Source organism: Protopterus annectens, chromosome 8.part0 (assembly GCF_019279795.1).
Source record: "Protopterus annectens isolate FY-2018-M chromosome 8.part0, PAN1.0, whole genome shotgun sequence".
Taxonomy (NCBI): domain Eukaryota; kingdom Metazoa; phylum Chordata; order Ceratodontiformes; family Protopteridae; genus Protopterus; species Protopterus annectens.
Genome location: NC_056741.1, coordinates 504833587 through 504845986, shown reverse-complemented (window position 1 = coordinate 504845986; position 12400 = coordinate 504833587). Strand labels below are relative to the sequence as shown.

Here is a 12400-nt window from a genome sequence, read left to right as displayed (position 1 = left end):
ATAGGATTGCCTAGTAATGCTTAGTTACATATCTTACACGGAGCTTCCCCCCTTGACAACCACTACACAGAGGCCATATTGTTTTTGGTCTGCTAGTCCCTCCATTGACATTCCATGTAATACATAAATCCCGCAATTGTGGGCTTATAAGCTTCGGTTTTCAGTTTTAGGCAGTGCACCCCGTTTGTGCGGGTGTGCGCTGCAGTTAAACATCATAATCCCACAAAAAAAAAAAAAGTTATTTAAAATATTTTTGCAACACTTTTTCATGCCAATGGCCACATATTTGGCCATTGGCATGCTAAATGAAACATATGCACCCTTTATTTGGAACTGACATAGCTCCGTTTTCAATTTTGCAGAAATGTACTCAGTTGTCAGCTGAGTACATTTCTGCAGCTAACACGTCAGTTACACGGACTGGTTTCAGCTTTGTGGATCGCTCAAATACCTCATTTGCATATCTTTGAGCTGCAAATGAGGTATTGAGCATTTCCACGCCCAGTCCGTGTAAGAGACATGTTAGCTGTCTCTTACACAGAGGTTTGGGCTGTTCCTGGATCGGGAGGCTTACACGGAGGCTTACACTACTCTTAAACTCCGTGTAAGCCTTCCTGAATCTGGCCCACTTATTTTCCTAGCAATTCTAGTTAATAAACAAAAAGTGCATTTTCCCACACCTCAAAGTGATTTCACTAAGCTTTCCATAACTTATGATAACGTTCCCATACTACAAACAAATTATATATGATATTGAATTCCTGGCTATAGAATTCCGTCAATCTAAAGATAGTTAATTGGAAAAGAAAAAAACAATTTACAGGAAACACATTAAATTCCTAACCTGTATTTATAAAGCAAAGCTGTCTCATAGAAACAGTAATAAACTAACCTTTACACTGTCTATGCTGTTTACATATTTCCTTTGATACTCTTTGTTGTAATAAAGATTATAAGTTATAGATTTACACCCATTTTCACAGGCAAACTTATTTTACTCCATAAGGGAAATGCATTTGTTTGGTCACCCACTACGCTAGTGTCCATAGAAAAACTTTTACTCTTCCTTCTCCAACAACAATGAAGTCTTACCTGAAAGGCCTCAATTTCTGTTTTGCCTTACCTCTCTTAACTCTCAAATCCCTACACGTCTTACTCTATGTACTGACTCATTATGATTCTCTTCCTCTTTTTCTTCAACAGTTACCCACACATGGGAGTAACACAGAAAACAGAAAATAGAAACCAAGCACACATATGGAAGCATCATTTGTCTGAGCCCACAGCAAAGATCCTGCACAGATTGGGTTCCATTGCTATGTCTAGTTTGCCACGCAGGGTCTGCGCATGGCATCTAGTTTTCTAGCTCACTGGCAATTAAAACTTATCTTCTTCCTGGATCTAGAAGGCTCCAGTTTCCTCATTCATTTGGGGTATGTCTGGAAATCCAACCATCTCTGCTTTACTTTATTCTTGTATCAGATAGCTGTTCTTACATCACTTTGGTTGGTCTATAATGATTATTATTGTTGGTGTTCTTTTTGTTTAAGGAGACTTAGTATTCGGTATCACTGTGCATACCCTTCCTGTGCATAGTATAATGTCAGAGCCCTTTCTTACTTCTTCTCCACTTCTAGGTATATTTTTAGCACCTTTCTCTGTTTTCAGTGACAATGCCATAACTCGAACTAACTGCTGACTTTGTTGTGCCATTCGTTGCTGTAGTACAAAGAACCTGCACACACCTCTGGCTACTTAGCTTTCCATCTCTTATATAGTTCCCCCCTTCTTCCTCCTCCCCCAGGGACTGTTTATTTCTAACATTTATTTGTAGGCCTCACTGATTAAAATGTATTGGTTTCCTCTCTAGTAAGTAAATAGTATCTCCTTCCCTGCCATTTAATTAAAGCCTGCTCTTGCTTTAAGTGCCACAGTATTGGATACATTTCTATGCTTTGTTAATGTACAGTGTAAAAAATCCTGCACAGCCTTCATTTTCATACCTTCTATCACCAGGTCCCTCTTTAAGGCAGTTGATCTCAGTATCGATTCTCACATTTGATTGTGGTACAACTCGTATTTCATTTGTCTCATGGTTTGTTTCTTTAACCAATATTTTTGATCAATTCCTTTCATTTCCATTGTAATGCAGCCAATTCTGGCCTGAATATTCTTGATATCAGCTACAATGGTATCTTCTTTCTTTTATATTAATATGCTTCACTATTTTTGTATTTTCTTCTTGCCATCCTACTTCTGTAACATACAGTGAAGTTTCCTGAGACCTTCATAAATTGCCTCTCTTCTTCACTCTGCCCAGTTGCCCACTTCCCTTATATCAGTTTCTCTTCTTCAACCTCTGCTTATTCCTTTCTTCCTAAGTTAAACACTAATACCAATAGGTCTTTAGTGCAGTACTTCATAGTCACTGTAAGGTTCATTTTTTTAAATCATATTTATCTGTGCTGGTTGTTAATATTACAAACATTAGTAGCATTTTTCAATAGAAAATTTGCTATATTTGCATAAGGTTGATACCGCTATCATTTGGGAAACATAGTTAAAGAATAATGACTGAAAACCAGTTGTGTCAGAGTAAAACATTTTTTACGGTAACAGACATTCTGACAAAAAAATATGTATAGGTGTATTGGTAAAGGTTAAAGGTTGTTATAAAACCTCTGAGTATTTAAGCAATAACTCACGAGTAGGTGTAGATAGTACTGGATTTATCCATGGTTAGTGTTGTTTTATCTAGAGGGTGAAGTCAGAGTGATCAAACAAAGCCAATTGTGTGTAAATCCAGATTACCCACACATTCAAGAATGGGTTATTGCTGTAATACAATGACACTATTTAAGAAAGAAATATTTTAACTTTCTTAAATAACATTGTTGTATCTTAGCTCTGTAGTGTTCCTTCATGTTCTTCTGCCTTTCCTGGTGCACTGCTCATGTTTGTGGCTCTTACATTTCTATGCTTGCACAATACATCAGTGCTATTCAAGAAAAGCAAAGGAAAAATAGAATCTCTGTTGCTTTTTTTTCTTACTACTACTCTTAATGCAAGAAACCTGGACAAAGCTCATCACAATGGGGGGAACAAAGGTCCAAAAATAGGGACAGATTGTATTGCTCTTATAGACTAAGTTATTGGAACAAAAGGGTTTATGTTAGCATGCATTTCTTGAAGGATATGAAGCCAAACCTGAACTGTCTGCCATTATTTAATTAATTTCACCAACACTTGCCAGAAAAGTACCTTTTTAATGAAGAAAATACCAAGACCATGAGTAAAAAATGTAGACATTCTGAGAAGATTTGCACAGTTGACAGTTATGAGAATCTTTCGATATTTAAGGAGGGACAGTGTAAAAATAAAAGGCAAATCAGGTATATTTATGTTTCTTTACTTTTGCAGAAAGTTCTTGATTTTTCTTGTATTTTGCTCTGTAGCATTTTCCAATAGAAAAGTCTAGCCGGTCAATGGTACTTTAGTAGCTAGACCTTTTTTTTATGTGGCTGGACTTTGTTTATTTGTATACACCTGATTTACAATGGGCATGTTACTTGGCCTGTGCAATCAGAATGCATGCTTTTAAATGACAATGAGCCATTATTGTAAATTATACAACAACCCCCCATTAATATTCCAAAACGTGCATGCTGATTGGTCAGCGTGCACATTGTAAATCAGACTTATACTAATGGAAAAAGGTCTGGTCGCCCAGACTTTTTCCATTAGTATGTCTTTTTTTTACACCAATGGAGAACACAGGATCTCCATTGCTTTTTACACACTGTCTTGCTATGTTAAAGGAGTTTAACATAGCGAGACAGCTTTAAAAAAGTAACAGAGATCTTCCTATCTCTGTTGCTTTTTTTAAAGCTGTCTCGCTATGTTAAATGGGTTTAACATAGCGAGACAGCTTTAAAATAAGCAACAGAGATTCTTTGTTGCTTTTTTTAAAGTTGTCTCGCTATGTTAAACTCTTTTAACATAGCGAGACAGTTTGTAAAAAGCAACGGAGATCTTGCTTTCTCTGTTGCTTCCGCCCACAGCTCTTATGTACTGTGTAAGCATACGCATGCGCAGTACATCAGAACTGCCGCAGAATACCAGACAGCTGCTGAAGGGCAGCAAGGAGGCATTATACAATGCCATTATTTAAGAAAAGTAATTATTTTTTTTCTTAAATAATGTCATTGTATAACAGCAATAACCCACTTCTGGGTGTGGGTAATGCTGGATTTATCCACGGTTGCCTTTGTTTGACCACTCGGGCTTCGCCCTTGTGACCAAACCACACCAACTGTGGGTAAATCCAGCATTACCCACACCCAGACATGGGTTATTGCTATAATAGATGCTAAAATGGTAACACCAGTACTGTAGATTGTGTAACTGCGACAATAAAGATAACGCTGGAAAATATTACAATTGTTGGAGAATAGAGACTTGCAATGTCAAGTCTTGATAACTTACAGAAATTTGTACATTTCATGCATGAAACACAAGAGGGAAAAATAAGAGTAGATGAGAACGTAAATTTCCCAGAAACTGACTAGAATAATATTGACTATACAGCATTAGTAAGGAAATTATTTGGAATGTATGTTCATGAACATTTGCTACAGATTGTAAGCAAGCCTACAAGAGAATAACACATATGTAAATGATTGTTACCTCATGTCAAATTTTACCACCTTTGATATGCAGTAATCATGGGGTTATAAAGGTTAAATCACTGCTAGATAATTCTGTCAAAATAAAATTTAAACCAATGCAGAACAGATTAATAACAGATTATATGGAAACAAAACAGTCAATATATAGTACTTATTGGAGTGAAGCATTCCAATGAAAGAATGCAGAAAAAAAGTGTCAGGTTTTGAAAGGGAAATTATTTGAATGCAAAAAGAAAAACATGTTTACCATCAGGTTCTAAGAAGATAAGGCCATGTGCATAAAATGCATCATAAAAGTTTATACATTGTTTACTAACATCTGGATTAAGTCCCATGTAGGATATTGACTACATTAAAAGTATGAAGGTAGTCAAACAACTGAACAGTAGGACAGACAGAGAGAGTGAGTGAGATAGACAAGAGTTGGTGAGTGTTTATGAAATGAATGATCTTTCTTGTATTCATATCTGTAACTAGTACTTCAAATATCTAAATTTCCTGGTGTGTGTGTGTGTGTGTGTGTGTGTGTGTGTGTGTGTGTGTGTGTGTGTGTGTGTGTGTGTGTTTATACTGAGACATAAAATATACCTTCATTCTCTTCTGCCATATCTACTTTATTCACTAGATTACTGTTTGTCTAATATGACACACTATGTTTAAATAAAGTTTAATAAATGCTTCATTCTTATTTGTCTGTTTATTTTAACTATGTAAACTCATTACAAAAATAGGTTTTTAGCTTTCCTTGGAGAACTGGATCTCTTACTCTGGCTTAGGGATGCATACAATTTAGTAGATGATTACATGAATTGCACCTAGATTTGCAATTGGTAACTCAGTCTGAGGGTCATTGCCTTACCATGCACCCCACACTGCCATCAGTATTTATGTTAATATCTGAAGCTCTGCCAAATGAAATAGTAATAAACACTTCAAAGCTAAAGGCTAAGCTTAGGGTCAGATGTGAGATACACCTTTAAAATGTTATTTACATTAAAGTAACAGTTCATTTCTGAAAACTGTACTTACCAGCATTCCTGAGTTTTCTGTTGTGTAACACAGACAGCATCACTAGTATGTTCCCAAAGATGTCCATGGTGGTTGTGAAGATCATCACAGTGGCCAGCAAAATTGTTACAGTTTTGGAGATCTCAGAAGCTGGCAAAGCAGTGTCATTTCCAGCAAAGGATCTGATGTTGTCATTGCTTTCATTATTAACTAATATATTCATGGATATTAAATAGAAAATAGCAATACCCTTCTGTTCACTTCTGTCTGGGAAGTTCTATAAATCACATTGCAGGTGAGGCATTTACTGATTCATATTTCTCTACAATTAGATGCATACAGGTTAATTTAACAATTCAGAACTTCATTATCTGAGTCATGCAATAAATAAGTAAATAACTTGCCACATGAGAAGTGTTTTGGACATTTCAGTATATGTTACTGTGGTGCAGTTATTGTTTGTATTCAATAATTGTCTCAGAAAGGATTTGCTTCTTCTTTCAGAGAACTGATATTGAATTCTGAACCCATCTGTTCATCTGAAGTACTCCAACTTGATGTGCTTTTAAATAGTCACATATGGTCCTTCTTTTCACCTGTAATTGTTTTGAAGTATGTATGATCAAACCACAGATGGATAACCATTACCTGATTCCAATTACCTCAGTTATATCATGGCTCAGTGCTTTCAGATATTCATTATTTATAACAGCATTACTTTTTGTTTTAATTTGAAAACTGTTTTTTATGTATATCCTATAGGGAAGGGCTCACTAAAGTTACAAACTTGGTAATATTTTCAGATGTATTTTCTGACTGCATCTAGTCTGCTTACTTAAATGAAATCTAATATCAATGATTAACTTTTAATAAAAGTAATTACAGTCCTTAGATGATGAAACTGAAGTGCCCTGTGTTATTTGTAAAGAGCCTGTAAAATAATGTTGGACTTTGCTTCTTAAGGAATAATTTGTTAAACATTAGAGATATAGTACAGTACTATACCAGGCTAGGTATAATATAAGAAAAGACGCAGTACTATGCTGGCTCCATGGCATGGTGATATAGGCCCTGATTTGAATCTAGATGATCCAAATTTGATTAATGGCCAGCAATGGGAGGAACCAGCTTGGGAGGGAGAGAAATGAAATTTTGACAAATGCTGGCTCACCCATCTAACAGAGATGGTGCTTGTTTTATTCAACTAAAGGAACATTCTCAGTAGATAGTTAAGAAGTGCAATCCATGGGGATAGGCATGTGTGAATGAGAGCACAGCTAAGCAATGCAGACAGCCTAGTTAAAGATAGTAGGCATGCACAGTGGACATTAGCAATGGAGCTCAGAGCAACTGACATTGTACCAGGCCAGAAGTCAAGAGATATTGAAGAACCACCTAAAACTTTCCAGCATTCTGCAGAATGATAGCTGAAGTCCCTGGCCCTTGCTCACATCTCCCATTTTTCTGATACAGTGTCAAAAGTGGGACATAATAAATTTATGAATAATTAAGAAATATAATTTAGACATTTACTAATATGAAATAAAGGCCAAATTAGGCAATTGGCATTTCTGTGGTGTCTCTGGACCTGAGGGTGGTACAAATGTCTATAATTTGCTGAATGTTGAACAGCAGAGCAGATCCACAGCTCAAGATAGTAGATAGGAAGGATAAAAATGGTGCATTTCACTCACTGGAACATTCTACAGATGGGTAGGACCTCTGCTGCTAAATAAGGAAAGCTATATCACTGAAGAGATTCATCGTGGCAGAGGCCACAGCAACATGTGGGCGTTTGAAAATATGTCTGCTTAATTTTTGACAGCATAAGTTGGGAATGTATTTATTTGTCAGCTGGTTTCTGGTTGATTGCTTTACTTATTTACTTATTTATTAAAACATTATAGAAAGCTGTAGGGTGAGGAAGATGGTTTCAAGATATTAATACACTGTAAAAGAAGCTTTACTTTAGGATTTAAGTTAGTTTGGGTAATCTGGGCATGGTGATGTGAAAAAGAGGAATTAGGCAAGCATGCCATCCTTTCAGTTTTATTTCTAAGAAGAATAGTGTCCTGCATAAAGGATTAAAATGATTTTGATGAATAGGACATTTTTGGAGGTAAGGGAAGTAACCATTGTTTTGTAGATATCTGTATGATACAATTTGATAGGGTGGGCAAGCAGCTGATGATAATATTACAAATGTTTATTAAGTCTAGAAATAGGTTGATGTGGCAATTTCTCCAAGGAAGATAGTGGTAGTTAAGGCAACAGAAGGAATTCAAAAAAGAATAGCTTATTATTATCAGATGGGGGGATAGATTTTAGGGTCATAGCTGTTAAGAGCACTATAAATAGTCTAACAGTGAAATGGATAAAGTGAAAGTAAGGTACAGTTATTCAATGTGTGGTCATAGAAAGTAAATATATTAAATGATTGAGCAGAGTTGTTTAGAACTTTTGTTTTATGACACATTGCATACATGGGAAGACGTGTAGGAATAAAGAAAATATTGCATGAGAGCCAGAGAAAATGCATCAGATTTGTGTGGAAAAGAAAGAGAGGAAGTATTTATATGGTCAAAATGCTGATAGGTAAGAAAGAATGTGGGTGGGTGCACTTATAATTTAGAAGATATTGCAGACATCAATTTATTATACAGATCCAGGGATTGTGAGAATGAACATATCAGAGAGGCTAAGTGAGAAGCAGGAGAAATAGGAGATCAGTAGGAAGTGATTAATGGAGTGAGAAAACATGCTAGGTAAATTCTCAGTTAGAAGAGAGTTGGGATTGAGATATGCGAATTACTGTTACACAGCATAGGGCTAAAAAGATTTGTGATTTGAAGAAGAACATTTAAAACTAGTGTCAATTTTGGGGTAATGAAAGTGGGAGATTTTTTAGGAAGGGTGATGTAACAGAGACTTTGGAACTTGAAGATTTGAAGGAATGAATGATGAGTTTGGAACAGAAGTGATAGATTTTTATGGGGGGGGGGCTAACAAAAATAAATAAATTTGCCTTAACAGCGCCAGTGAATTGTTTAAAGAAATACTACTTTCAAATATATACATAAAAAATACAAACATAAAAATACAATTATGTATCTAACCATATAACCATCTATGTGGTTAGATACATAATTGTATTTTTATGTTTGTATTTTTATGTATATATTTGAAAGTAGTGATTCTTTAAATGTTTAATTGTTTTATTGGTTCAGGTAGTTTTGTTCCTGCAGTATTTAAATGTGCTTGAACAGTATGAAGGTAGATTCTGAAGAAGTCTTGTGGTATAAGCAGACAAAAGCACTAAATCTACTGTGGCAATAAAGAATTTTTTTTTTTTTTTATTTCACTGGTGTGGACCTGTTGGAACATTTGGACTGTGTTTTTCCATTTTAGAAACAAGTCAGTATCATATATGGTGGGAGTAGAGAGAAGTCCAGAACATGTGGGATAATAACCTTCAAAATTGAATGATAGTCTAGTGTGAGGAAAAGGACTTGCGCCTTTTGTTTATCTGGTAAAAATATTGTAAATAGATCCACATGGGAGGAGTACAGCAAGAATCAAATGTGGCTCTGTAACACAAACAGATGGAGTCCTAATTTTGGCCCAGTTAATTGTGGCCTGTCACTGGAAAAACCTGATTTATAGGGTAAAGCATGAATGAGTGCAGCCTACTCAGCATCCCAGTGGGAAAGGCTAGGTAGAAGTTATTGGTGAGCACACGGGGAGGGAAATTTCTCCAACAGATTAGATATATTTATGATCCCAGTTTTTAAATGAGAAATGCCTGTTTCTAAAAAAGTGGATACTAATAAAATCCTAGATTATATAATATTTTGCAGTTACTCTCAGATAGTAACACTAATCACATATGAGAATATTCCACTTGTAATGTGTATAAATGGTAGTTTATGTTAAAAGTGGTTTGGTCCAATGAGAATTATATGCCTATATCTGTGCATGGTATGGGAGATTAAGATCAAAAAGTATAACTGGCTGAATATCAGTGCAGTAATTGCCATCAAGTAAATTTTGCAGCTATATTCAGAAAGTTTTGTAACAGAAAGGAAAAGACAAAGTGAAAAAAATATAAACAACAGTTGAAATATTTTTATAACTTCATTAGTGCACATTATGCTAAGGGTAAAAATCAAGTGAAGAAGTAACAAACATGGTAAATAAAACAATTTGAAAATAATTGTGGTGTTGGAAGAATCATTTGTTCAAGTAGTATAAAATATCTTAACATTTATAATAAATGTTTACTGGAAAGTATTCCTATGGAGATGAATAAGAATAGGAAAAGTAGTTTTTAAGCTTAAATTGGGCAAATTTACTAATAATACAAAAAAGGAATTATTTAAGCATTTTATGGATTATGAGAAGGATAGCAGGCAAGTACTAGCCTTATGGTGAAAGAGAATATTATAACAAATCAAAATATACTGGAAGCAATTAGCAACCCAGTGCCAGACATTTTGACTGATGCAGACTGAAGCAAGCATGTCCTCACTCTCTCATCCTCCACCTAAGGACCATGCAAAGGATTACACAAAAGAAAATCCTTACTCATATAGAGTGGTAACAGAATTATTTTGCCACCATATATTGACAACAGCGTCACAGTTGTGGTGTCGTCTGACACAGAAATCATAATCACCATGCTGTTGGGACAGCCAGACTCACATTCTGCAGAATTCAACCATGTTACACTCCTGCTCCTTTGCTGTTATAAAATAAAATGTGCACTAATATGTATGTATATAAAATGGAATATATAAAAAACAACAGAACTGGGGAAAATACTATAGTGTGCTTATGGCTGTCTGTCCCTAATCTCTGCCTCCTGCTACTGGAGGAGGCTAGGGTGGAGTTTGTCAGGTTAATGAAGAGATGCCAGTAATGCTCAGCAGAATGGACAATGCTTGTGGCATCACTCACTAACCTGAAATAGTCATGCCAGACCTCAGAAAGGCTCCATCACATTATACCAGCTTGTGCTGCTAAAAATTCCACTGCAGAGAGAAAAGAAAATCATGCTCCTCCTGGCACACTCTACTGGAGCTGTGCATTCCACACCATGCTGTTGGGGAGAGACCTTCATTTAGCCATGGCTACTCTCTTGAGTATACATAAGAAGCAAAATGGTCACCCATTTGCAAATGAACTCACATTTGTATTCACATGTGATGAAACATGTGTCTGCACTCTCTTGCTAGGAATGGATATATTTTGGTAGCACAGCACTGTATATACATGAATCAGCTATAGCTGCTGATAATCTAAGCATTACTTCCCTCATAGGTTCAAATGCGTATACTAGTCTAACAACCACTAGGGCCCTTATAAGCCTAGCTGTACAAACCACATGTGACCCACTAATTTTATTTATATAGGAGATGATTTACTGATTGCCTCTGTCTATCAAAGACATAGAAGCCAAGCCACCAGACCAAGGGTGAATTCCCAGTTATTCACCCATTAAGTTGCACATAAAAAGGGATATGGATGAACTCTACTTCATATGGATGAGTCCCCATTCAAGAGAATGGGAATTCTCTGAGAAACATATCTGTCTCTCCAATATATACTACTTATATTGCAGGCAAAATTTTTTTTTTAATCCAGTAGTTATAATGGCATTTTTTGAGGAGTTGTGCAAATGGTTTATCAAAACAGGGTCTAGGGATGCCCTGTATACCAGACAAAGATCACTTCTCAAAAGACCCTCTGATACCGAGTACAGAGATAGGAATTTGAGGTGATCAGTATAAGACATTGTGCTTATTCCTGTATTGTTTGTAAGGAACCTTTCTGGACATTCCAATTGCTGCATTTGTCTTATCAGGTTCATAACAAAGGGGACATTATACTCTATGATGGGTCTGATGAGGGCCAAATACAGTTGTATGATGACCTGTCTGAACCTAGATGCCATGTCATTGCTTATAAGTTGAGCAACAGAGATGCATTTTCTTACTACCTTTGTCATATGCTGGTCGAAGTCTATGTTACTGTCTACATGAACTCCCAGATCCCTGACTAGTGAGTCAACTTTTATGGGTGTTTTATTGATGACATAGTTTCTCAGGGTGGTAGACTTCCCAAAAGGTACTATTATGCACTTGTTGATATTCAGTTTAAGACATGGCTTTGGCACCAAGATTTTGTCTGCATTAGACCTTCCTGAAGGGTGTTCTCATCTTGGGGAGTTTCAATGACTCCTCCCAGATTCCAATCATCTGTGAACTTGGTCACCCAAAGGCCTTTGACATTGGCTTTGTTATTCAAGAAGTAGATGCCGAAGAGGAGTGGGCCCAGCACAAAGCTCTGGCAGACTTCACTGGTGACCAGCCTCTTTGTGGAGCTGGCCTCACCAATGCTCACATGTACACCATGTAAACTGGTTTACAAAATGGTTAAGTGTCACACCACCATGCGCTTATTTTATGTGCCTGAATTAGTCTTCATTCGAAATGTTCCCCTTTATATGCAGTGCCTACTTCATTTGCATAGAATTTCTAATTTGCATTTTACTATGCATTCAATCGCATGTGATATATACTGCATTATTTTCCTCTTGCAATAATATGCTTCCATTTTTCTGAATGTTCCACACCCTGCATTTTGCTGTTACACCCATATTAACTTGCACAGTGTAATGCAGTATTCATCTAAGAGTAGCAGCC

The 12400-nt window shown here is 36.2% G+C and overlaps 1 protein-coding gene across 1 annotated transcript in view; it reads right to left on the bottom strand.

Annotated features, from left to right (window-relative positions):
- The window catches only part of LOC122808284 (melatonin receptor type 1C-like), a 210207-nt gene that overhangs the window by 75336 nt on the left and 122471 nt on the right, over positions 1-12400 (bottom strand). The window contains exon 3 of the mRNA XM_044079247.1: positions 5718-5906. Within this exon, the coding sequence (XP_043935182.1) occupies positions 5718-5906 (189 nt within the window). The remainder of the gene's footprint in view (positions 1-5717; positions 5907-12400) is intronic.